This window comes from Peromyscus maniculatus, chromosome 3 (assembly GCF_049852395.1).
Source record: "Peromyscus maniculatus bairdii isolate BWxNUB_F1_BW_parent chromosome 3, HU_Pman_BW_mat_3.1, whole genome shotgun sequence".
Classification (NCBI taxonomy): domain Eukaryota; kingdom Metazoa; phylum Chordata; class Mammalia; order Rodentia; family Cricetidae; genus Peromyscus; species Peromyscus maniculatus.
In genome coordinates this window covers 151,186,141-151,213,673 of record NC_134854.1, presented here as the reverse complement: position 1 = coordinate 151,213,673, position 27,533 = coordinate 151,186,141, and the positions used below count along the sequence as shown (strand labels likewise).

Sequence of the window (27,533 nt, the reverse complement as noted above, 5' to 3'; positions counted from 1 at the left end):
CAGTGATGAGGCCTGGGGCAGGATACCCAGAGCTGTGGGGAGAGGATGTAGGAGAGACTCTACTCCTCTGCCTCCCCCTCTAGGCCTCTTTAGGACCTGTGTGTGCTACAACCATCTTACCTCCATCCTGTCCTCCCTTCATTTTTTAATGCATCTGTCCTTCAAAGGAAGAACTAATGGAAAAACTTTCATATCTGGTCATAAAAGTGGAGGTCATTAATATTGACGTGATTGTACTTTAGGTTTAAGATATGATGAGCACAAACTCATATCAAAATTCTGATTTAATTTAGAATTTCCCATAGGCTCTCAAGCACCCATAAGTATAGTTCTCTTTGACAATTTTCATATTGGATGTCACCACAGATTATGAATAGATTTTAACAATTTTACAGATTAAAAAAATGAGGCATGCCGGGCGGTGGTGGCGCACGCCTTTAATCCCAGCACTCGGGAGGCAGAGCCAGGCGGATCTCTGTGAGTTCGAGGCCAGCCTGGGCTACCAAGTGAGTTCCAGGAAAGGCGCAAAGCTACACAGAGAAACCCTGTCTCGAAAAACCAAAAAAAAAAAAAAAAAAAAAAAAAAAAAAAAAAAAAAAAAAATGAGGCAGTGACTGTAGATAACATGTTATAGGTCTCTCATGATTGTTTTGACACAAGCTTTGAAACTTTTGGGTGCTGTAAATAGCTCTCAGGCTTGCTACAAATCCACTTCCTAGATGTGTGGTCCCTGCCACTGCTGATCCCTCTGTCACTCAGGTAGGCACGTTCTCCTTCTCCTCCGATGAAAACCCTAAAACAAAAAAGACAAAATTTCTGCAGAATCTGCCATTGCATTCACTCCTGCAATGATAGCTCACTCGTCTCCACTGCTTATTTATAACATGGATCACACAAAGGCAGAGTCCAGGAGGAATCACCAGCACGAGATTTACACCTAGTGACTTTTGCATTCTCAGGGTTCAATGTGATGACCAGACCTTTGTCATTCATCCATGTTGAACCCTGTACTGTGTCTACAAAGCATTGGACTGGTGCTTGCTGCCATGTTCAAGTGAACTTCAGCCATGGGTAGCACCACAAGGTGATCATCAATTCTATCTTGAAGTATTTTTCACATGTATGAAGGTGTGAGGAAACGTACCACTTAGTAAATTGCTGAAAGGTCTTTAATGATGGACATGACTGGGGCTCTATTTCACTGTTCCAGTGAAATGGGTCTGTTCAAAATGGCTATGCTCACATCCAGGAGCTGTCTGGGGTGCTCTTTGATGATGAGACTTCAGAGGAGGTTCCCAAAGCCCCTGGAGTCTCTGCTTCTGTGACAGGTGCAGCTGTGCAAACAGCTGTCTGACAAGTTTTACCCCAGCTGTTCTGCAGTGGCTTCCTGGGGTTTCAGAGCCCTTAGCAGCCATCAGCAGTTCTGCCTACATCCCACAAGGGCAGTCATCAGCAAGGAAAGATTTTCAAGTGGTGATAGCAGACACAGAATCTACCCTAGATGCTATCATCATACTAAAGATATGGAGTGAAATAACACTAAATAAATCCAACGCATTTAAATTTGTCAAGATGTGGAGTTTACTGGGGATTGACTGTTGCATTTAACATACAACTTACCCCAAGGCACGCCTCCAGCCCAAGGTTTTATTTTTCTTCCTTTCCAGTACAGTTAGCTTCACATGACACTGTCTTTCATCTCTCATCACAACTCACACACATCACAACACATGAGCACAGCAGAAAGAAAAGAGGTCTGAAAACATACAAGTTGTTATATTCAGTGTTGTCTGTCCACCTCCATGGGTGTTGTGTTGACTCTCTGTGCAGGCCGATCCAGTGGGCAGAATCACCCTTGTATCTCATCAGGAAATTCTGTCGTAAAACACAGAAAGCAATACATGTGTCTCTCAAGCTTCAGATGACCATGGGGTCTCTGCTCTACAGTCTCTTCTCAAGATGGCAGCAGGTTTGAACTCAGGATAATCGATTTTGGAGTCTAAATTGCCTTCAGTTCTCAGTGGATACATTTTACTACCATAATCCACAGTACAATGACAAGTATATATCTGGTCATGCAGGGTGACTATTAGCATTACAGTAGAGAATGTCTTTGGAATGCCTCAGGGCTACAGCCAGATGTGTTACCATCACAAATGACACATACTAACATGTGACCCATGTCCCCTGCTACTTGGGGTGGGATCCTTCCTCATGCTTTAGCTTTGAGCTCCCTATCTCAAGAAAGTAAATATTCAACAGAACGAACAACAAACCAATTCCTGATTTTTTCTTACCAGCTCCTCCTTGCTCTCAAATTGAGCTAGATGAGCCTCTTGTGCCATACAGAAAGTCTGGCTCAGTGTCCAGTTTCTCATGTCTTCAGAAAAATAAAAACATTTACTCATAAATCCAATCCAATCTTTTGGGCAAACAGCACGGATATTTTTGATTGAGAACCGTTCTTCCTTTTCTTTTACTGTAATGATAAAATAAAGAAAACTCCTCACTTCACTGGATTTAACTATGGATAAATATCTGCAAGCAAATCATGACATGGTCAAAATAGGTTTTGATATCAAAACTTTGAATGAGAGGAGATGGGTCCGGCAGCGGCGGCCGACAGGGACATTTAGGCCCGGCGGTAGCCGGCCGAGACATTCAGGCCCAGCAGCGGCCCACAGAGGTGGACAGGCCCTGCGGCAGAGATAAGCAGACAGAGGTGGATGGGCCCGGCGGTGGCGGCCAACAGAGACATTCAGGCCCAGCAGCGGCAGCCCACAGAAGTAGACAGGCCACTGGGCAGAAACGGGCGGACGCAGGTGGGTCCGCGGCGGCGACTCACAAAGGTGGAAGGGCCCGGTGGCAGCGGCCGACAGGGACATACAGGCCCGGCGGCAACCGGCAGAGACATACAGGCCCCGTGGCAGTTCACAGAGGTGGATGGGCCCGGCAGCGGTGGCAAGTGGAGGTAGGTAGACCCGCGGTGGCAGCCAGGAGAGACATACAGGCCCGTTGGCCGCCCGCAGAGGCAGACAGACCCAGCGGCAGCTGACAGGGACATACGGGCCCGGCGGCCGAGACAGGTGGACGTAGGTGGGCCTGTGGTGGCGGGCCACAGGGGTGGACAGGCCCGGGGACGGAGAGGGGCGGACACAGCTTGGAACGGGGGGCGCCCCTGGCCCCAACACCTGGGGAAGAGGCTATCTCCGTGGGTCGGAACCAGGGCGAGTCTGGGCACTCTGTCTGGGGACAGCCCAGGGCCCAACTGCTGATCCTGTGAAACCCAACAACTTAGAGGTGTTGGTGAGACTACCCTGCTCAGCTGAAACCCATCTGGGAGAGGATTCAGATGCCTACAGTTTGAAGTCTGAAGAAACAGAATCAGCTGAGGAGTTGACAAATGAACAAAACGTGACCTGGGAACACAGAAGAAGGCGCTACCCAGCCACTAAACCAGATCACCAGAATCATAAGTATATAATTCACCGACTGAAATCAGCTGTCCCTGAAGAAACAGCCCAATAGCACCAATTTAACCAAGAACCCCTACTAAACCAAGACTAAAAATTAGAACAAGAGAGGCACTCTCAGACACAGACACCACCTGCACCGCACAGAGGAAAAGATGAGTAGACGCCAGTGCAAAAATACAGGCAACAACATAAAGACCTATATGGCAACATCAGAACCTAGTGATTCTACACCTGCAAGACCTAAACATACCATGACAGAAGAAACAGAAGAAATCAACCCTAAAAATGACTTTAAGAAGATGATAGAGGCCCTTAAAGAAGAAATAAAACATTCCCTCAATGAGGAAATAAAAACTTTCCTTAAAGAGGAAATGAAAAACTACCTTAAAGAGGAAATAAAAACTTTCCTTAAAGAGGAAATGAAACACTCTCTTAAAAAGGAAATAAGAACTTCCCTTAAAGAGGAAATGAAAAACTCCATTAAAGAGGAAATAAAAAACTCCCTTAAAGAAATGGAAGAAAAAACGAACAAAAAATGGGAAGAAATCAAATCAAGCCAAGAAAAAGCAATTAAACAGATGAAAGAAACATTCCAAGATCTGAAAAATGAATTTGAGACAATAAAGAAAACACATGCTGAGGGAATGCTGGAAATAGAAATCCTGACAAAACGAACAGGAACTATAGAAACAAGCATAACCAACCAATTGCAAGAGATGGAACAGAGAATCTCTGACACTGAAGACATGATAGAGAAAATAGATTCGTCAGACAAAGAAAATACTAAAGACAAAAAAGTTGTAACACAAAACGTCCAGGAAATTTGGGACACCATGAAAAGACCAAACCTAAGAATAATAGGGATAGAAGAAGGAGAAGAATACCAACTCAAAGGCACAGAAAATATATTCAACAAAATCATAGAAGAAAACTTTCCTAACCTAAAGAAAGAAATACCTATGAAGATACAAGAAGCTTACAGAACACCGAATAGGCTGGATCCAAAAAAAAGTCCCCTTGCCACATAATAATCAAAACACTAAACACACAGAACAAAGAAAAAATATTAAGAGCCGCAAAGGAAAAAGACCAAGTAACATATAAAGGTAAACCCATCAGAATAACACCAGACTACTCAATAGAGACTATGAAAGCAAGAAGATCATGGACAAATCTCATGCAGACACTAAGAGACCAAGGATGCCAACCCAGATTATTATACCCAGCAAAACTCTTAATCACCATAGGCGGAATAAACAAAATATTCCAGGATAAAACCAGATTTAATCAATACCTGTCTACAAACCCAGCCCTACAGAAAGCACTAGAAGGGAAAATTCAACCCAAAGAAGCTAAACACATCCATGAAAAATCAAGCAATAGATAATCCCACACCAACATACACCACAGAAGAAACAAGCTGGCGTAGCTATCCTAATATCTAGAAAAAAAGGATGTTTCAAAAGAGAAGAAGTCTTGTGGCAATGCCTCAGTGGTCCAGGTAACTACCAGAACTCGGAAAAGTTGGTTGAACTTGGGATTGACTGGGAGGCCAAAGATTTAAAAAGCAGAAGATTCTCTCAAGACATAAGCTGTGTGATAATAGTGTGGTTTGTGTGTGTGTGAATGAGAATTTGTAAATGTTGAATTCTAGGCTTCGACAATCATTGTCAGTGCAGATTAAGCTGCAAGTATTTATGTTCTAAAACTTAAATTATAAAGCTAGTTATGTCTTTCTAACAACTAGTTTTAATGTTCATGAGCATATTTTACCTACATTACTTTTTCAGGATGTTGAGAAAGCACAGGCTGGAGGCTGGGGGCTAGATGGTTTTGAGGAAGAGGTCTTGGTGGACTCTTTCATAGAGCAAAGGGAAGCAATGCCTTCTGGGAAATGAGCTAAGTTTTAATCTAGTCTTTAAGATTAGAAGTCAAAAACAAAAATATTAAGGAAAGGAAAACTTAATTGATCTTTGAAGTATTGTTATGTGGAATTGAGTGGGACTTTTGAGGCCTTTCTTCCAGAAAACAAGGACTTGGTTGTCAGGCCTATATTAGGCCTAAACCTTGGTGCCATGTAGTTGTACTTAAATCATTTCAATGGAAAGTGTCTTAGTGATTGGATCTTCTAGTGCAGTTTGGAGTTCTTCCATTTGAAAAATGTGATATTTACATGGGATTGTTTGAATCTTGTTTTCTAGTCCCTCCCCATCACCACCCTCATAATCTGAAGGTAGATTTTTCTCTTGATAAAGGAACAAAAAAGGTGAACATCTTGTTTGTAAATAGGTATCTAGTAACTAGTGGTAAACTTGAAATGGTAGAATTCTTTAAAACCTAATTCTAGGTAGCCTTAAGAAAATGTATCTTGCCGGGCGGTGGTGGCGCATGCCTTTAATCCCAGCACTCGGGAGGCAGAGCCAGGCGGATCTCTGTGAGTTCGAGGCCAGCCTGGGCTACCAAGTGAGTTCCAGGAAAGGCGCAAAGCTACACAGAGAAACCCTGTCTCGAAAAACCAGAAAAAAAAAAAAAAGAAAATGTATCTTAATTATTTTTGAACCTGTATTCACCTTGTTTTTTTCAAATATCTTAAGTTATATTTTCTTTTTCAGAGCTGCTTCTTATTTGGGGCTACTTTTTTTTTTTAATTGGGGCGTAATTCATAAAAGGGTATATTGTTTTGATGAGACTTTTTACAACTATGGCTGGATGTCTTTCTTTAGTCTTCCAAGAAGGGCCATTTTACTTTTTTAGAGTTACTTTTTAAAGTCATGAGGTCAACAACTTGGACTACTATGCATGTAAGCACTAATGCAAATTAAAGCCCAAGTTGACCTCCAGCAGCAGTTCATTCTATGTTGACAGTGAGAGAACACTTTGCCTGTTAGGATACTGTTACTCGTGGACTGAAATGCTGAAAAAACCCCTCCCCCTATTTTGTTTTTTGCAAAAATCAAGGTATATTCTAGGGTTTCCTGGTTGACCTCAACAGATAAACTGAGATGATAGTCTTAGATCAGAAATGATCTGAATGTAGATTTACAGTCTACGTGTACAGCTGGCTAAGTGAGATCGCTTTCACAGTTCTGCATGTATCCCATCGGCTCCCCATTAGCCACTGAACTCTTAAAACTGGTATTGTAACATTATCACAATGTTTTGCGCCAATTTTATAAACTTTACAGTACAATATGTGTTCCTTTTCTGAGGCAAACCAAAGGTATATTTCTCAAGGTTCTGCTGCTATCAGCAGCGTTGATGGAGGATTTTTTATACATTTGTAATAGATAGGAATAAACCAGAAAAAAAGAAGAAAAAAAAAAAGTGGTGGAGGAAAAGGTGAACACTGCAAGAATACTCAAAAGGGCTGAGAGTTGCAAACGCCAAGGATGGCTTTGCATAGTAAATGGAATAGAACAGCTCTGAACTATAGCTTACTTTTCCTGGTTTGGTCTGACAGAATGATTGAATGCTTTTGTACAAAAATCAGAGCCTTAAAAACAAGGATTTGGTGAGATTGTAAAATGGTGTGCCACTTTGGCAAAACAGTTTGGTGGTTGGTCAAAATGCAAAACATTGTTACTCTGTTACTCAACAATTCTACCCTTAGGAATATATCCTCAAACTACTGAAAATGTGCACCTATGAAACATGTACATGAAGGTTTATAGCAGTGTGTTGCTAATAGTAAAAAAGTTAAAACAACTCAAATAGCTATCAAATACTGGAGAGAAATAAAATGTGGCTTATTCATACAATAGAATATTATTAAGACATAAAAATGAATGAGAAACTGACAGATTAAATGACTTTGGTGAACCTTCATAATTTCATTTGTAGATCTTTCCATTTCTAATTTATAAATACATTTGGGGTTATAAATTATAAATGTACTGCCTCCTGTCAACATCGTATACTTCTATTTGATGATTTCTGTGTCAAACATTATATGGAAATGTTTCCAAGTATTTTCTGTATTAACTGTGAATGAATAGAACAAAATAAATTGCCTGTGATGGAAAAAATTTAGAATGAAAAAAAGTATAATAAAAAAAAAACTTTGAATGAGGCCTTCCTGTTATCATGTCACACATACATTAAATCCATATGAAAATATACTGGATTGTCAGAATGGCAATCATCAAGATATCCCACAACAGATGTCAGAACTCTGTGCAGAAATAGGGACACTTACTCACTGGTGGTAGAAGTATAAACTTAAACATACAGTATGGAGGATCCTTTAAAAATTACAAATGGATGTTTTGTGACTCATCTATGCCACATTCATGGGTATATATTGAGAGAACACTATATCATAACACAGAGAAACTTGCACATCCATGTTTATTGCTGCCCCATTTACAATAATAACAAAATGGACCTGACCTAGATGTCCATAAAATGGCTAACAGTTAATGAAAATATGGTACTTGTATAAAACAGAATGTTATTCAGACATAAAGAAAAAATGAAGCTTGCAACAAAGTGGGAGACCTAGAAAGTATAATATTAAATATGTTCACACAAAATCAGAAAGAAAAAGACCCATGCATTCCCCTGTGATAATATATTGTTTGTAATCTAACAAATAAAGCTTGCCTGAAGATCAGAGGACAGAGCCAGCCACAGAGTTAGCCATAGAGGTCTGGTAGTGGTGGCATACACCTTTAACCTAGCACTCAGGAGGCAGAGGAAGAGATCCTTCTGGATCTCTGTGAGTTCAAGGCCACAATGGGCTACAAGAGATTAATCCAGTCTTACAGAGAAACAGAGGCAGGCAATGGTGGCATACACCTTTAATTCCAGCACTTGGGATCACACACCTTTAAACTCAGCACTAGGAAGTTTCAGACAGAAAGTGATAAGGTTGAGCAAAGAAAGGAATATAAGGTGGGAGGAGACAGGAACTCATACTCTTTCAGGCTGAAGAGTTGGTGAGGTAAAACATGGTGGCTGTGGCTTCTCTGTTTCTCTGATCTTTCAGCTTTCACCTTTATGTCTAGCTCTGGGATCTTTATTATAAGACCACTTAGGATTCGTATAACACTCCCCCATGTGCTTATCTTAGCCTACAATGTACACTGTAAACAGGTGTGAGTGTGGGCATAGTGTAACACCAAGAACAAGGAAGAGTAGTGTAAGGCAAGTGTTGGAGTGGCTATATTGATGCAGCTGTGTGATGTGTTCATTTGTGAGTCTATTATAGTAAAGTGATTGTGTGTGTGTGTGTGTGTGTGTGTGTGTGTGTGTGTGTGTGTGTGTGTAAGAAGGCCTGAATGCAGCAAGCTTTCAGAGGGCTGCTTTGAAAAATAACAGACATTTTTCTTTCATAATTTTATCTTTTTCTTCCTTTAACAGATGAGAATGAATGCATGGCTCTTTTGAAGGGCTATTGAGCCTAGAAACAAGTGGTTTGATAAGAAATATTAAATACTAGAAATGACACACACACACACTTATTTTTAGTGTAGGGCAATTTGTTACATCTGTCCCCTGTTCTCGTGTGCAGTACCATGAGGCTTTAATGAAAGGGACAAATACAACAGGAAAGGAAGGTGACTGTATCTTCTCTTTTTCTGACTGTTTCCACAGCTACATAACAGTTTAGGTTACACTGACTAAGTGTTCTTGGCAAATGTTTGTCCAAGTTTAGACTTGTGTATTATTCATTGACATGGTTAAAGTTGATTTTATAAAACAGTATCATGAATCATTTACTCTAGCTATGGCAGGAAAGCTATACAAGATTTTATCATGCCGGGCGGTGGTGGCGCACGCCTTTAATCCCAGCACTCAGGAGGCAGAGCCAGGCGGATCTCTGTGAGTTCGAGGCCAGCCTGGGCTACCAAGTGAGCTCCAGGAAAGGCGCAAAGCTACACAGACAAATCCTGTCTCGAAAAACAAAACAAAAAAAAAAAATTTATCACATTATTCAGAATAGTCTAACAATGAAAGTTTGGGAATCACCTATTTCTGGAACATTCTATTTAATATTTTCAGACCATGGTTGAAGATCATGGTTGGGGTGGGGTACTGTACCTTCCCCAACCACATTGCTCTTCACTCCCCTCACTTCCCTTAGCTGCAGCAGCCTCCTTGAGGCTGCTCCTTTGGGTTTTCCTTTCCTTGTTCTCTGCCTTGAATAGAGCTCCCAGGAGGACATATGTCTCCTGCATCTCTGTCTGGAGGTTGCTGAATGCCATCTTCCCAGGGATGCTGAGCCTGGCCTCCTGTGCACACCACAGCCTGTGCTGATCCTTCACTGCATCTTCCTGCTAGACCCCAAGTTCCCAGAGAACAGGAATTTCCAGTGAGTTTTCTCTCCAGCCCTCCCCACAGTGCCTGGCTCACAGTGGTCAGTAAGTCTAAGTGACAACGTGGATGTGGACAGAAAGCTGCAGAATCTGGAGATGAGTCACTCACCTGACAAAGCAACAGACAGTGCAATTACAGCTGCAGCGAGGACAGTGATCACTGCATAACAGCAGTAGAGCTTAGCAGGGGACTCGGGGGAGAGGATCCTGAGACATTTTCCTTGGAGCTTTTTACCTGTAAAATATAAATATAGGAATGCCAACTTCTTAAGGAAAATGAAAGAAACTGACCACAAAAACCCACTTTACAACTGCCCACCAGTACCTGAAAGGAAACTGCAAACCCCTTTCAGAGAAGGTCCTGGTCCATAAAGGATGCCATGGTGGAAAGAAGACTAGAGTGGGTGGAAACAGAACCTTGACCAGGGTCTTCCAGTTCCTGAACTAAGGGTGAATCATCAAAGAGCAAGAAACAACAGGAGTGAGGAGCAGTGGGAAGCAATAACAACAGTCAGCTGGATTTCTCTCCATAAAGTGTTCTGGTTAGAAGGAGGAACAGACACATTAGAGGAAAATCAGTGTAATTAGACCTATGAACAAACTAAGAAAAGAGGAAAAATAGAAATATCTCAATAAACACACCAAAAGTGTGTGAAAATTTAGGAATCAGAGGAACTTCCTCAACCCTACAAAAGTTATCCATTACAAACAAAACAATAAATCCAACTGCAGTCTGCTTGATTCCCAAGAGCACAGTTGAGAACTCCTTCCCAGCAATTAGGAGCAGAAGTAGGATGTCTGCTCACTATACCAGGATGACTTTTCACAGGAGGGCCTCACCAGGGCAAAGAAATAGGGTCATGTGGCTGGAGAATGGCTCAGCAGTTAAGACCATTTGTCTTCCAGAGGACACAGGTTCAATTCCTAGCACCTACAAGGTAGCTTTCAACTGTGCACAACTTGAGTTCCAGGAGACCCATCACCCTCTTCTGGCTTCTATAGTCACCAGGACACATATGATGAGCAAGTGTGTGGATAAAACAGCCATATACATAAAATAAGTGTCTTAAGAAAGAAAGTTTGCACTTCTTGAAAACACTTGAAAGTGTTTCTCTTCACAGATGACATGGTTCTAGCTGCATAAAAATTCTAACAACTCTACAAAAGACTACTAAAAGTAAAAATTGAATTTACAAAGCTGTAGGACACAATGACAGCATGGCAGAGTCAGCTGCATATTACTGTCAGAAGGAAGTTAAGGTCTAAGACAGCACCATTTACAGTAATGCCAAAAACCATAAATTTATATATCTTTTAAAAAAAGTTCATAATCAGCATAACAAATACTACATGTAAAATTATGAAGAAATCAGCACAGAGCTGGAGAGTTGGCTCAGTGGTTAAGAGCACTTGTTGCTCTTGTAGAGGACCTGGTGTGATTCCAGCACCCACATAGTAGCTTACAACCATCCATAATTCCAGTTTCAGAAATCTGACACCCTTTCCTGATTATAGTCAGATCTAGGAATGCAAGTGATGCAAAATGTTCATATACATAAAATTTTTTAAATTAAAAAAAAAGAAATCAAGGCAGATCTAAACACATAATTGTTGAAGGATATTTCTTCACACAGACACTCCAAGACTGCCAATAAATTGTAACATTGAATCATGGAGAGAGCTAGTGACTAGCTGACCAGAATTAGCCATGGACCTTTTGTAGGACCCAAGATACATACATACATACATACATACATACATACATACATACATATATTGGATTGGGGAAGGCAAGAGACAGGAGGTCATTGGTCTCTTCTCCACTGCTTCTCTGATCAATCAGGTTTTTACCCCATTACTTGACTCCCTTATTTTATTCAATAAAAGAACAATATAAGTAAATGCTTCACATAATAAACTGGAACACTCAATATTGCTCATATGTCAACAATTTCTTAGCAAGTTTATATATGCAACAGTTTCACTTCCTGGGGAATGATTACCTTCAGAAAAAATGAAATTCATAGCACCAAAGTATATGAAAGGTATTATGAAAACTAAAAAGAAACTAATAGTCCAAAATGATTCTGAAAAAGAAGCGTCGAATTCAGAGATCATTCTGCCTAATCTCTTGACTTATGGGATCAGGAATAAATAAATAACACTACAGCCTGGTGCTAGGAAAAGAATAGACACTAGAACAATACAGCAGAAAAAAAGACTCCAGAAGTTATATCGAACACACATGGTCAACACATATTTAACAGAGATGTATGGTTTGTAGACTGGGGAAGGATGGCATCGCTCAATATGTGCTACTGAAACAACCTGGTGTCTGTCTGCTAAAAACAAGACATGAGATAGACTGTAGACCCAGCACAAACCTTGATATTGTGAAGTCATTTGATTCCTTATAAAGTGAGAGAAATGTCTCTGAACTTGTCTTGGGCAAAAATCATCTTAGATTCAAGAGAAAATTGACTGTCTATATAACCGGAGGTTGATGAATTCAATGTTGATGTGACTCTAACACCCTTCTTTTAAAAAGGCAAAATTGTGCAACTACTATGAAGCTATTTGTGCAGAAACTGCACAATATGGTGGTGTGCCCCCAACCTGCCCACATATCCCCATACTGAAAGGAAAGCCCAATTTAATTTTCAAGAAAAAGAAACTTTTAAATGTATATTTGCAGCTTTAAGGATCACTATAAAAATAAAAAAAAAAAAAACACGCAACATTTGCAATCATCCAAATGTCCTTAAGCTGATGACAAGTTAAACACACTCTCAAACAGAGGAAATAAGTTAGAACACAAGCCTGCACTTGCCTGTTTCGATACAACTTTACCAGGCATTGTCCCAAGGCTGCTGATTCAAAAGTCTCTAAATTAAACTTATCAGCAAACCTAAGCAAGTTTAAAGGCAGTGAGCCACAGGAAGCTGTCTCCTTCTTGCTTATTTGAAAAAAAACCCAAACTGCCACGACACACTTCCTCTACTCACTTCTCTACAAGCTTCCTGCCAGATTTTCTTAACTTCTTTGTGTAACATTTGACTATGTGGTGCTTGCACACTTGTGAATTCAGAGCACTGCTCCTGTGCCAGTGGTGCTGTGGACAGTCTCTTAGATCTAGCCAGTGGTGTGTCTGACACACTATTGATAGACACTGCACTGTCTGAAGAGCAATGCTGCATGGACGTGAAAGAAGTCAAATGTGAAGTCTCTGCCTCAGGGATCCGTTTTGTGGCATTCTGGAAAAGTAAGTGTGTAAGGGCTGGGGACAGAGGTACAGAGTGTCTGCAACAGGGAATGGAGAAGTTGGAGTGGGGGCAGGGAGTCTATATCCTTTGTAAACTATTGTCTTAGATCTATTTTATGTGTATGAGTGTTTTGTCTGTGTGTATGTGTATATGTGTACTACATGCATGCCTAGTGTTGGGGGGTTCTGAGAAGTGTGTTAGATCCCTGGAATTGGAGTTAGGGGTGAGCCACCATATGGATGCTGGGAATCAAACCCAGTCCTCTGTAAGAGCAATAATACTGGTTGAGCTAACCCTCCAGCCCCTATATATCTTGATGAAGAATGCATGATTATGTTTTCCAACGTGATGAAGATGTACATCAAGTGAATTAATTTTACTGAACAAAAATTATACGTTTTACAAAGTCCCCTGACTTTAACCATTGCCTTTTGCTCAGTTTCACACTTCTAAAATACCAGGAAGCCTCACCCATTAACAATGGAGGAGAGGATATGTAGGATTGGAAGGCTTTAAGCACTAAACTGTGGCCTTTGGAGTTTGGGTCCACACAAAACACTTGACCTTCATTCTTTCCAGTTATACAAAGGTATGGAATGTAGCATGATAATTTTCATGTGCTCATTTCCAGCCCCAGCTCTTCTCAGCATGTGAGCATTCTGGTTTCCCTGGGTTCTACCCCTCATAGCTCCTCAAACTCCCTACAGAAAGTAAATCTTGGGACATTTCTAAACTCCTCCTTATTTTGAATACATAAACTTCCTTATGATTTCTAGTTTTGCATTGTACTTAAAAAAAAATGTTCCCAAATCCAAGAAAATAATATAAATTCCTGTCTGATTTTAACTAGTTCTTTCAAACTAACAAGCAGTGTTAAGCTTCAATGCCTGACTAATTTCTCTCAACATGTCACCCAGATTCACCCATGTTGTCACTAAAGAGGACATCCTCTCTTATTGGTGTGTAGTATTCCATTATATATGGGAGTTAATAAGTTTGGGATTCTCAGTTATTGGATATCCTCCACCACTGAGGCAATAAGCCAATCAAGCCGAATTAATAAATCCAGGTTTATTCTGAACAGAGCAAAGCATCTCCCTAGTGGCTGTAGGGTAGCCTGTAGGTGTGGTCTTTGGTCATCTCCAGGAGGGACTGACTTTGGCGGGCTTGCTGAGGAGAGGTGGCCCCTACTTGGCGGGCTTTCTGAGTGGTCAGGGTCTGGAAAGGGAGGAGTAGGACCAAAGCATAGAATGCTCCACTGCCCCCAAGCTGGAGATTCCCCAATAGGAATATGGATCACAATTTTCCCCATTTATTCACTGATATAAGCAGATGTGTTCCATGGTCTAGCTATTGTGCACATGTTACAATACACAATCGAGTACAAATATCTCTTGAGGGAGGTGGAGAGGAAGTAGACAGTATTTACTATAAAATGGTGTCTGTCTGGTGTTTAAAGGCACAGTAGGATGAGTATAGTTCAACATAACATACAATGTTTCTAAAAATAGCTGAGAGGGTTTCAATATATTCGCCATAATGAAACAAGGAACGTGTGTTAATTTTAATGTGCCAATCAAAATACACATGTTACTCTGTGTTGGAATTCCCAGCCACGCCTTGAGCTAGATGACCGCACATGCGCAGTTCAGTAGCCAAACTGTGTGATCACACCATCTGCGCATGTGTGGTGAGCTCTGTAAGCCCATATTAGCATGTGCAGGGGAATCCAATAAGAAGCGGGACACAGACCCCTCCTCCTCTTCTTCCTTCTCTCTCTCTCTCTCTCTCTCTCTCTCTCTCTCTCTCTCTCTCTCTCTCTCTCTCTCTGTCTCTCTGTCTCTCTGTCTCTCTGTCTCTCCCCCCGTGTCTCTTCCTGGTCACGCTATCTTCTGTCCCTCCCCTCTCCCTTCTAATAAAACTCAGCTCTGATAAAGGATTTGTCGGGACTCCTGTCTTTTCCTAGTGTAGGGAGCTGCCATTCAAAGATGGCGCTGGCTTCCTGGTAGCCTAGCTGTAAACAACTCCATATTTGGCTATGCTCTCGGGACTAGGTGTCCTGTGACCTGCGCATGAGCGGGTATGGTAATTGACCTTCTGTCCTCAGCCTGTCCCGTAGCTCCCCATGCTTGCATTCTGGCGGGACCCAATCACAGTACGGCACGTTTGCCTGATTCTCTATATAAGCAGCTGCAGTTTAGTCCTCGGGGCCCCTCACCTCCCGCTCTCCCTTAACCAAGAGGCGCTCCAATAAAGTGTGATATGAGCAGGATCCTCGCGTGGTGGTCGTTCTTCCTCGCTGGCCGAGGAGCGCGCCGCATCCTAGCATCGTAAAAGCACCTCCTTAAAACAAACACTCTGGCCCTGAGCTGTTGGGACTGGTTCATTGGCAGGGCCCCCACTGGCAGGAGAAAAACCTTGTTGGGTTTGGTTTAAGCCACCCTGGGCTTTGTCTCGGGCCGGAAGGTGATGAAGAAGGCCGCCATCTTGGGGGTTCACCATCTGTATTCCTGAGTCACGGCTCTCTTAGGGCCTTCACGGCATTTATCTCTAACCTCTGCTCCCTCAGAAGTACTTGCTTACCAGAGAAACAGGAGTACTACTCATGAGCTCTCTCTTCTGGTATTAGACAGAGAAAGTGAAACTGTTGAGAGAGGCTGCAGTGGGTCCCAGACAGCTGAGTCCACAGACAGCAGCTACGGCAACTTTCTCCTAATTCAGTTTGTTTAGACTTTGCCCACTGCTGTGAGGACTTGCACGCTGTTTTCAACCCACAGAAAAGTCTGGAGAAGGAAGGAAATCTTTACTTTGGTAACTTTTCCAAGCACAGTAAGTGCTCTGACTTACAGGAGGAGTATGTGACTTGCAGGCACCTGGAGGGCCGAGCCACAACTCAAAGTCAGGGGCAGCAGCAGACTCGGACACCTCTGGCTCTCCCCTAAGCAGGGCGGGTTCTTCAGTCTGTTTAAGGGTCCTGGGTAGCTGTGGAGGAGGGGCACTTTAGGTGTGCACTGGATGGCCCAGATAGGGCCCAGGGATTCCAGGGAGGCCTGGTTAGATTGCCTTCCTCTTCACTTTGTCCCCCAGCTCCCAGACTGTGTTTCCCACCACCACAGCAGGGGGCTGTCCACCTAGAGGAACTTGGCCTGATCTCCTGAGGCTGACACTAGACCCCTGAGCTAACAATAATTGTGAACTCTGGTTTTCAAGAACTATTCTATTCCTAAACAAAAATATGAAAGTTGGGGTGGAGCCATGGCTCAGAGGTGGAGAGCACTTGCTGCCCTTGGAGAAAGAGGATCAATTCATTTCCAGCACCCACAGGGTGGCTCACAATTGTCTAAGTCCAGTTCCAGGGGATTCAACACCTTCTTCTGACCTCTGTGAGCATCAGGCATGCATGTGGTGCACTAACAGGCAGGCAAAACACACATAAAATAAAATAAAACTTTAAAAAATTAACAGGAAATGGATTTAAAGAATGAGTTATAAACGTTTTTCAAAATGAGAGGATACAGTTTTAAAGTAGAAGTCTCCAATGTCATTTTCCCACCATTTACCAAAAAGTAAAACTGCAGATGGGATTTGAGGATGGGATTGATCTCCCATCCCCACCCTACTGAAAAACTTGGCATATAACAATAGGAACAGTAGGACTGAGATTGTTCCTTGATACCACAGAATCATTTAAGGCCAGGAATATATGGGTGCCCTAAGGAAGGGGGAGAATTTCTGACAGTCCTGAAATCTGGAGAAAAGGTACAAGGGAGGAGGGGATGGGAAGGAGAGCAGGAGGGACAGAGGACATGGGCTGTGGGAGTCAGGAATGGAGGTGGAGGGGAGGTTGGAAGAGGGGGCACTTTAGGTGTGCACTGGATAGAGCCATGTGCCTGAGCATGTCCAAGGTCCTCCCACCAATCCTCTAGGAATCCGGATGCCTTCTTTGATTTAGAAACTCAGAAGGGCTGTTTATCTCTCTCCCTGAGGTAGCTGGGTTCTCAGAATCAAGTATGAATGTGGGCCGGGCAGCGGCAAGTGTCTCTAAGACTAAGGGGAAATGTAATCTGATGGGAGGCTATTTCAATCCTAACTCCTAAAACATTTTGCTACAGTTCTTTTAATTACTGTGGGTGAGATAAGTGTAAAGCCCAGCCTCACTCTGGCAGGAAACAGCAGAGTGAACATTCTGGATGCCGGAGAAGAGTGCACTAACATGTTTACTGTTGGTTCCTCTTTCCCCAAATGTATTTAAGTAATATACACCATGATAGAATAATACAGAATTGCAATGGTGCTTCCTGCCCACCCTATAGCTCTCCACCCCTCCACCCCCCACCTCTCCATTCCCGCTCCCCAGCCTCTACTGATCTCTAGAGACCCCTGTGGCAGCCTAACAGAGGAAGATTCTGTTCCCCTAGTGAAGCTCTCTCTCCCTTAAACTTAGTTAACCTTTCATTAAATACATACGGTTTTCTCCCTCGCCAACTGGAAAGGTGGAGTCTGTAGTTAACATTCTCATGAAGGCTTTGCCGCAATTGTCTTCCTGCTGATGCAAACCTCCAATGAATGAAGAAGTTTGCAAACACAAGGTTTGTAGCAAGCGGTTTTCAAACCACCTGACTTGGAGGCTCCGCCCAACTTGCCAGTGATTTGTTGTTGCCTGATCCATCAATCCTGAATATATCCACCCTTTCAGCAAATAAAATCTGCTTCTGGGAGAAAGAGAGTTAATATGTGACAGGGAATGAGGTGTACCGGAAAGTAAATAAACAGAACTGAGAATTGTTTTAGATTTTGATAGTGCAAAATCCTTTTGAATTACAGCAACTTCACACACTTTTCTCCTTCTCCAAGGTGGGATGACAGGGGGTGTTTCACTGTCCTGCAGAAATCAACCTAAAAGCAAAAGAACTGCAAAAGTGGGAAATGTAATTGCCAGTCCTTTTCAGGCCTTGTGAGAACGGAAGTTTCTGGAAAGTAACAGAAACTTCCACAGAACCTTCTACATCGTTGACTGCCTAGTAATCAGTGACCATAGAGGGTTTGAAAACCTGTAAGTTCAGAGCCATCTTTAACCCTCTTTAAAAAATTATTTTACCTTTATGCATATTAGTGTTTTCTGGGCATATATGTGTGTGCACCTTGTACACGCCTGGTACTCATGGAGATCAAAGAGGGCATCAGATCTCCTCGACCTAACTGAGCCACCTCTCCAGCCCTCCATCTTTAGCCCTCTCAATACCTGTTTATTGCTATTCACTGTCCCTGACCTTTATGACCATTAGATAACTCAGAAGACTAGCTTTCCTTGGAATATATTAACAGACAGAAAGCTCCCACAAACCCAAGGGCTAAGAGCACCATCAGGTACCATCTGACCCCTGGGAACAAAGGTCCTCCCACTTTGCTGTAACCCCTCTCTGATGTTTCCACCAATGTGCTTGAAGTGTCTTTATGTATGGCTTCCTTTGTTCTGTGACTATAAAGACTCCACTACCACCTTGGAATTTGGGGTAATGTAAATCTTGTTCCTGGGCCATGGTCACTCATTTTGTTTCTATAGTAAACTCTTAACCCCTTGAGGTGAGAGTTGTGATACTGCAGACAATGGACAGTGACTCTCTGGGAACAGGATAGGAGAGCACATTGTCTCTGTAGGAAAAGTTAGGTAGAGAAGAGGTAGACTAGATACCAGCAAGCTGAGATTGCTTTATTGGAATAGTGAGGGGCCCACTCTTTCCATGGCATGAAGAATGAGCACATTTATAGAACGGGGGGTGGGTGGGTGTGTGTGTGTCTGTGTGTGTGTGTGTGTGTGTGTGTGTCTGTGTGCACCAGAAAATTGCAGCTGTGTTTGTGGTCTGATTGGGAGCAGGTGATTGTCTTCACTACCCAGGCACGTTGTTTCTGCAGGTGGAGCTGAACAGTCACTCTGGGGCTAAGCAATTCTTCATGGATGGGGCTACAGCCTAATGCATCCTGACTCAATTCCTTGTGACCTGAGTCTCTTACTCTAAATATCCCAACTCTGGTATGGTGGGAAAAAAAATGGTGGAGAGGAGTTGTCCTTTGGAAAGGCTGCTGGTGGGTCCCAAAGGTGGAATTGGCATGTTGAGGATGAAAAGGGGTCTATCCAGAAAATGTTGTCTGTCTTTCTCTGTGTTTGACTCTTTCTAATAATTGACTAGAATTTCCCCTTACTAGGCAGTGTTGATTTGCATCAAGTAGCAAATCTTTGCCTACAAAGGCTAGCCTTTAAAAAAAATAATAGTAATATTTTTAAAATTAAAAAAATAATAATATCCTGTCAGTGGAGGAGGCAGGTGAGCAACATCAGAGATAGAAGATCAGAGTCTGATTAGAATAGGGAATATAGGTAAATCATGGTATCAGCCATCAGAGGGACAGGACTTGTGGGGAAGGAGTGTGTTGGCTTATTAAGAATCGATTAAAGGAGCCAGAAAAGGTGAAAAGAGAGGCAAACCAGACCTTTACATAAGACCATGTTTATATTGGTGGAAACATAGTGAGGGGGTCATCTCAGATCTCACTCACATGATATATCCCATGCCTTGTGGGTATATGAGCAAATGTCCACACCATGAGTGTGGAGGAGAGAAAATTCCTACTTGAAGAAACTGTCTTCAACCTTTATGGGGGCAGAAATGACTTCCATAGTCCAGAAGCTGAGACTTTCAGTAGGAAACTATCCAAGTGTCTTGTGTGTGGACAGCTGTGGGGAAGGAGTGTCTTGAGTGACAATGTTGGCCCTGGAGATGGTGTTTTTGTTCTTAGAGCAGAGTTAGGATAAGACAGAGCAGTTTGTTGGGCCATTTGTTCAGCCTGGATTTTTGAGAAGAGAATGGAATCATTTGTCTTTGACAATGAACTCAAGAATGGCTGCTTGGGAAGGGGAACTGCTTCATTTCGGTATCCAAAGGGAGTTCATAATTGATGTTTCCTTTTGGTTAGGAAACCCCTTTCTCTGCATAGCAAGGTGTTGCATGGACTATGTTGTAGACGTATTGGAAACTAGTGTGTGTATTGGCTATAAAAATGGAAGAAAGCAAGTGTGAGAGCCCAGGTGAGGACAGTTATTGCTGCCCTTGGGAAGCTGTGTGAGGAGTAGGGTTTTGTCTTCTGCTAAGTGTGGGCTTGGGGGAGCACTTGGGTTCTGCCAGCACCCATGTCAGAGGAGCTACAGTCAGCAAGGGAGCTTTTGGAGTTCTGTTCATCTAATAGCAAAGCTAAACCCTGGAGAGGCAAAGCCCTGGGCTCTGAGGAGGAGGCTGGGAAGGGAGAGAGAGATTGTCCCCAGAATGCCCCCTGCTTCTGCCTGCTGCAGCCATGTGCCTGCTGCATTTGGCATGGTGTGATGAAACCCCACTGCTCACTGGACATTTACCTGCAGATCACATGAGGATGAATTTCATAAAAGCAATGATGATTAGGTCAATGATTTAATTGTGCTTTCTGGGTTAGCCTAAAACCTATCGATGGTTAAGATAGGAAAGATGATTAGGGAAGTGGTTTAGGTTATTTGGCCAATTGCTTCAATAAAAGATTTTTTTAAAAAAAACTTTATTTTATACTAAAAGTTACCTTTCTCTTCATTATATGTGAGAGCTGAAGAGGATTTAAAATGAGAACAAGGAAGTTTTGTGTATTCTAGACCCATGAATTCTGCCTGTGGAAAAACAGGCTGATGATCAAAGAAAAAAACTATGTCTCTATACCCAAGGTTAGACCTGAGTTTCTTAGTCATGTAATTTACAGAATTAATCACAGGCCCCAGTATTCACCTTGAAAAAGCCAAGTTGTGAAAGGAAATTAAATGACCCTATTGTGTAAAGAAAGATAAATGGTTAGCTGACCACTCCTTTACAGTGTCTCTGGAGTAAAAACAGGAAAGGAACCTGTACACTAACAGCACAAACAGCTGCCTGCCAGTACAAAAGGAACTGACTGAAAAACACTTAGCTTGCTTAAACCTTTGTCAACCAGTAATAAAAGAATCACCTCTTTGGGGTGAAGATGTTAGGGTGGGAAAATTAATACAAACAAAATGTGTAACTACTTGTGGGCTTTAAGAAAAACAGGTAACTTGTGATCATAATGTAATTTCTTCCTATGTAAAATTTTAATTTGTTTTTGGAAAAATATGTAACTTATACTTATGAAGTAGCCTTTTCTTTCATAGAAATTTTTGTCTTAGGGGCTGGGGGAATGGCTCAGAGGTTGAGAGCACTGGCTCCTCTTCCAGAAGTCCTGAGTTCAATTCCTAGCAAGTCCATGGTGCCTCACAACCATCTATAATGGATCTGATGCCCTCTTCTGGCATACATGCAGGGAAAAAAGTTTGTCTTAGAAGGTGTAACAGGAATAAGAGAAAAATAAAAATAGAAGGAGGAAGAATGAGGAAAGATGTAAAGGGACCATCCGGGAAGAGGTAACAGGAAAAACATCTGAAAGAAGTAGAAAGGGAACAACTGTGAAGAATAAGAAAAGGGAAACAGCAGGGAAAAGAACAGGAAGAAAAGAACACAGAGTAGGAAGAAAGACCAACAGAGGGAAACAGCAGGAGGAACTGAGCTTTGGCCCTCAGATAAAGTCCCCGTGTGGGTGTGTCAGTGCAATGGTTTACCCATCCATGTCCTCTCTGGAGTTTCTCTGACCTCCTGGGAGCCTGCTGCAGCTGGACCCCTCCACAGCAGGGTTCCCTTGAAGTGCAGCACATCCTGCTGTGGAAGGATCTGTTTTAGGCTGTGCCCATCTGTCAACAACCTGGGGCTTCTTCAGGGGGTGATCAAATTCATGGGCAAAAGGGTTAGAAGGAGGTCAAGTGTCTCAAAGCAAGAGTGAAGGAGATCAGAGGATGTGGGGGGTTATGGAGAGGTGGTGTGGAGTTGATAGCGGGCATGGCTCCAATATGAGGCTGCGATGTGGTATCAGTAAGTCTGGAGAAGCTGTACTCTGGATGGAGGGAGAGTCGGGAAATCTCAGTGGTTGATGAGGACCTTGAGTGAGTGTAGTGAGGATGTGCAGGGGACTGTGAAGTGAGATTTTGTTCGCCCTTCGGGAAAAGCAGTGCCATTGTGGCCATGGTCTAGGGGCAAAGTGGCCAGCCTACGCTGACCATGTCTAGTTGTTTAGAGACATAGTCCATTGGATACGTGACCCCTCTCAACATTTGACAAAGTATTTTGAGGGCTCATCCTTGGTTAGCATGTGAAAAGAGATAGAAGGGCTTGTGTGGGTCCAGAAAGGCTAGTGTAGAATCCAGAGAATAGACTGAAGTATGTTTATGTGGGAAAGGAAGGATTGAAGGGGAGAAAGAGACTCCTCTAGGGGCCCCTTCATGCCATATTAAAGAAGCTGATAACCCTTGTGCAGAGAAATTAAAGAGTTTGGTAATAGAAGCAGCTCACATTTGGTTTGTGGGGTGGGGAAGGCAAGGAGTTCCTCTAACCTGGCTCTGGGTAAACTTCTCCCTCTTGTGAGACTGACAGGCCCAGATAGGTGACTGATGGCTGGAGGATCGGGGCCTTGTGTCTGGAAATCATATAGCCATAAGAAGCCAGGTAAGAAGGGTCATGGAACCAGTTTGTGGTGGCACATGCCTTTAATCCCAGCACTCCAGAAGCAGAGGCAGATAGTTCTCTGTGAGTCTCAAAAAAAAAAAAAGTCTTGGGGTGCTGGAGAAATGCTGTGCTCATGGGCCGCAATGATGGTGCTAGAGGAAGTTGGACATGAGGAGATTAAATTGGATACAGAAATCAGGCCAGATGATGTCAGCACATAAACAGCTCATGGACAAAATAATGAGTATAGGGTGCCTGAATGTGCCATAGGGTGACTTTTAAAAGGAATGGTTGGTTCCTTCCACCCCCTCCTAGTGTTCTGCAGTTTTCTGCTTTAAAAGATGCTCACTGCTGAATAACAAATAGGTTCCTGCTTGACTTGACCGCCCGCTGTGTCTGACTGTCTCTGGGACAAAAGGGAGGCTAGGGACCAGCCAGGGGCATCACCCTATGTGGCCCTGCAGAGGGACCTGTGTGACCTGGATAAAGACCAGCCTTGTGCCTAGGAATGAGGATTGGGGGAAGCAACCTTTACTGAGGCTTATCTGTCAAGGAAGGGCCACAAGGGACTCTGCCCCCAGGCCGCTGGGCTAGGTCCCCCAAGCCTTTTGGGTCAACCTGGCTCCAGGGGCTAATAGGTCCCTAGAATGGTACCCATGAGAAGCCAAAGATCTTAAAGGGTTCCCTAAGGCAGTGGCTAAGGTCGGCCCAAATTCTCCTTGGCCCAGACTCTGTTGCAGGACATTGCCTGCCACCTGTGTGTTCCTAAGAACTGGCCATCTTCACTAGCTCTCAGTTCATCAAATGGTGTGCCTTTTTAAAAGAGGAATGCAGGGTGGGGGCGGGGGCCAACCAACAAGCCCATCCCAAGATTCTAATTACCTAGGCTCTGTTGGCAATTCTAATAACCTATGCTCTGTTGGCAGGGACAGGAGAGGAGTACTCCACTGGAGTACAGCAAGCCATGATACCTTGCCCATATCGGGATCAAGTGAGACAAGCAGGCCTTAATGCCTTGTACAAATTGGATGAAGGGCCTACCTAGTCCCCTATAGCATGGATGAGGCAAAAACCTGGTGAGCCTTTGCCAGACTTTATAGACCGGGTCCAGCAGAGCTTTCATCACAAGCTACTGGCAGAAGACCTCCAAGATAAGTTTGTAAAGTTGCTGGTTTGGGAGGGAATGAATACAGACCACCACACAGCCTGCATGGGGCTGAGGGAACGCTCCCTAAGCAGATGGGTAGTGGCCTCCCAGGGTGTAACATGGCCTATTTCACATAAAACTCTCTATATAATTGTAGTTGTTATATGTTCTAGCTTTCACCTGGAAGAACTACCCCCATTGAGGCTTCAGTAACTGTCACGTCCACAAGGTGGGCCTGAGACAGGAGCCCTTAAGACCTGAGATCCGGATATGCCAGCTCTTTTGGTTCCTGGATCCTGGACAGTGGAGGTAGACTGAGCAGAGTTTTCCAGAGAACACAGCTGGACTGCACTACACCTTTCCCAGATCCTGTAACCTATCCCTTTACTCGTAAGTTACACCACAAAATAAACCTCCCTCTTAACTATGTGGAATTGCCTGAATACTACAACTAATATGTGGCACCCAACATGGGGCGCGAACCCATGACCCTGAGATTGAAATGGATAAGTATTAGATTATGGTAGATTATTGTATATACTAGTAAACAAATTTAGTAAAATAGCAGCCTTAGATAATTTGCACTTTTATGGATTCTTGTATATTGATACAAATTTAAACTATTTTTATATTCCTGTTTAAGATAATTTGGATATTGATACAAATACAGAACAATAGTTGTTGTAATATACATATATTTCTACTCTTATTTGAAATATTTTGTAAATTTACAACATCTGTCACACTGTATGTATGTTCTACCTCTGTTTAGGACATTTTGTATATTGATATATATTTAGGATTATTGTCATATTACAGAACTGCACTATACATTCCTACCTCTGTTAAAGATATTTTGTGTATTGTCACAATTTCGAAGTCATCGTCCTTTTACCGTACATTTGCTTACAGACTGTTTACCTTATTGACATGAAGCCTTAGTCCTTAGGTTATTTAGGTAAATAAGACTTATAGATTTATAGTCACCTATGCTTGTCATCTCTATAGTTATGTTAGTTAGGTTATCCAGATTTACAGATACATAGGTCAGATGGACAGGTAATCTTCAAACACTTCATTGACCTAGAGATTATGTCATATAAATAACTTAGAATTTTGTTGACACAAGGCACAATTGCTCCTGGCAGCACCAATTTGATCCCGAGAGAAGGTTGGGCTTCTAAGACATTTCCATTTGGAAATTTGTCTTTTTGGCACAAAATGGCCTACTGGGCAAAGAACTGCCCTTGCCTTGACTGCTGACAGTATCAATGCTGTCCTTTCTGGACAAGCAGGACACAAGGAAAAGTGACTACTGAACTCTGCCAAGACAGGGTAAGATGGTCTTTCAGAATTCCTGCTTCTGAAAATGGTTTGTCAGATACTCTAGGCCTATAGCCAATTTGAATGCACCAACAATGCTGAGAAACATTAGGTGACTGTCCAGGCTGCCAGCTGTCTCAGTCTACTCTTGCAAGACTCCCCAAAGTTGCTTGCATCCATCTTCCATTTCTCAGGTATCATTTTATTCCTTCTCAAGTCTTTGATAGGATTTAAGACTAGCAGTTATATTTACAACTTTATATATATTTGGAATGATCTTTGTAACATGCCATTTACCTATGCTCCAGACTTCTCTGGATTTTAGTATGTGTCTCTTGTTTGATATTGTTCGTGTTGGTTGTAGTTCCATCTTATCTCGGTCATTATCCCTTATTCCTCCTGGACAATATTTGATAATCATTCCTATTGTAAAAAGTCTTGTATTAGGTTAGAACCTTCTTAATTAGAAAAAGGAGGAGTTGTAGTGGGTAGCTGTTCCAGCTATGACCTGGAAGTACTACCCCCATTGAGGCGTCAGTAACTGTCATGCCTTGTAGGCAGAACCAAGACAGGAGCCCTAAAGACCTGAGATCCAGATGTGCCGGTTCTCTTGGTTCCTGGATCCTGGAAGCTGGAGGTAGACTGAGCAGAGTTTTCCAGAGTGTAGGGAGCCACCATTCAAAGATGGCGCTGGCTTCCTGGTAGCCTAGCTGTAAACAACTCCATATTTGGCTATGCTCTCGGGACTACGTGTCCTGTGACCTGCTCATGCGTGGGAATGGTAATCGACCTTATGTCTTCAGCCTATCCCGTGGCTCCCTGTGCTTGCATTCTGGTGGGACCCAATCACAGTACGGCACGTTTGCCTGATTCCCATATAAGCAGCTGCAATTTAGTTCTCGGGGCCCCTCACCTCCCGCTCTCCCTTAACCAAGAGGTGCTCCAATAAAGTGTGATCTGAGAAGAATCCTCAAGTGGTGGTCGTTCTTCCTTGCTGGCCGAGGAGCTCGCTGCACCAGAAAACACTGCTGGACTATGCTACACCTTTCCTGGACCCTGTAACCTATCCCTTTGCTTTTAATTTACCCCACAAAATAAACCTCCCTTTTAACTACAGGGAGTTGCCTTAATAGTACAAGCAATATATAATCTTTAGCATGTGTGGGAGCCCGTTCTGGGGTTCCTCGTGGCTTTACCCAGCAGGTCCGAATAGAGGACGATCAGGACCACGGGCTTGAGTGCAGGTGTCTGAGATGGCCTGCACTTGGCTGTGCTGGGGGAGGAGGTCTTTTGCTCCACCCCTTGGCGTCTCTATAAAAACCCTGGACCAGAGACAGTCCGGGCCCGTTGGAATAGGTTCCAGGCCCTCTCGAGGCTATCCTTTATTTTCTATCTGTTTATCTCCACGATATTCTCTGCTATAAATCCTTCTATCTAATATTTCCTGCTGCTCGCACTCAAGAAAACTCTGGGAAGCTGTGGGGGTGATGGGTAAACGCCCCACAGAATGGCACCCGAACAGGGACTAAAGAAAAAAAAAAGGGGGACTAAAGAAAAAAAGGGACTAAAGAAAAAAGAAAAAAAAAGGGACTAAAGAAAAAAGGGACAAAAAAAGGGGGCCTAAAGACAAATGAACAGGGACTTAAGACAAAGTAATAGGGACTAAAGATACAGGAAAATAATAGTTTTAATACAGAGTTTTTGGTGAAAGTGCTGAGTCAGCCCTGCCAGTGGAAAGGCATGCCGGTGTTATGGAATATATATATTTTTATATATATATATATTTTTGGTGAGGCAGGGGTTTTATCCTCGAGAGAAAAGGAAAGCGGACTGGAAGGATGTCCGATGCTGCAGCGAAATTCTCTTCTGTCAAAATTTTCTATCTTCTATCCCTTTCTCAAATTCTATCTGTGAAATATAAGGTATAGGGTAGTAATATAGTTTAGGAAAAACTTAGAAGTGTAAGATTGTGTAGGAAAAATTAAGTAAGGCAACTAGACAGAAAAACTCTTCAATTTTCTAACTTTGGGGGCTTTGAAAGCAAACTGGGGAAAAAAATATCTTTCTTTGGGCTTTACGGGTAGTAAAAAAGCTCTTCTTTGAGCTTATGGGGAAGAAAAAGTTTCCTATGGAAGCTTTTGACCTGGGGACAGCTGAAATGCCAAATCCAAGCGGCAGGAGAAAGTAATTTCTCCCTGAGGCAAAAATGGGAATGTAAGAAGTCAAAGTTTAAAGTTGGGAAGTTTTGAGAAAAGTTGGTCTTTCTCCTGGGGGGGGGGGGAAATCTTTCTCTTAAACTATAAAGCTTTTCTTGGAAAATTTGGGGGAAAAAAAACTCTCTAAAAAGCCTTAATCTTTCTCAAAAGCTCTCTTAAACTTAAAAACTAAATTTGTCCTTCTGGGAGATGACAAAAATTAGAATCACC

The 27,533-nt window shown here is 42.7% G+C and overlaps 1 protein-coding gene and 1 long non-coding RNA gene across 2 annotated transcripts; one reads left to right on the top strand and one right to left on the bottom strand.

Annotated features, from left to right (window-relative positions):
- Nucleotides 1–266: 266 nt before the first annotated feature.
- On the bottom strand, nt 267–17,739 carry LOC143272126 (C-type lectin domain family 2 member E-like). The gene is made up of 6 exons (XM_076566024.1): nt 17,524–17,739; nt 9,903–10,028; nt 2,298–2,479; nt 1,769–1,875; nt 608–793; nt 267–409 (listed from the first exon to the last, which is right to left on the bottom strand). Exons 1-5 carry the CDS (start codon nt 17,723–17,725, stop codon nt 640–642), a joined length of 771 nt encoding a protein of 256 aa, XP_076422139.1. The 5' UTR covers nt 17,726–17,739; the 3' UTR covers nt 267–409; nt 608–639.
- LOC143272131 (uncharacterized) lies at nt 2,465–24,211 on the top strand. The gene is made up of 2 exons (XR_013049567.1): nt 2,465–13,055; nt 23,958–24,211. It is a non-coding gene; the product is annotated as an uncharacterized LOC143272131 (long non-coding RNA).
- Nucleotides 24,212–27,533: the final 3,322 nt, after the last annotated feature.

What these genes read in the sequence shown, in the direction of transcription:
- LOC143272126 (XM_076566024.1), bottom strand. Translation starts at nt 17,725, where the DNA reads ATGGATCAGGCAACAACAAATCACTGGCAAGTTGGGCGGAGCCTCCAA. An exon ending in AGTTGGCGAGGGAGAAAACC is followed by an intron (nt 10,029 to 17,523) that starts GTATGTATTTAA and finishes TATATTTTACAG; the next exon opens with GTAAAAAGCTCCAAGGAAAA. An exon ending in ACTGTCTGTTGCTTTGTCAG is followed by an intron (nt 2,480 to 9,902) that starts GTGAGTGACTCA and finishes TTATCATTACAG; the next exon opens with TAAAAGAAAAGGAAGAACGG.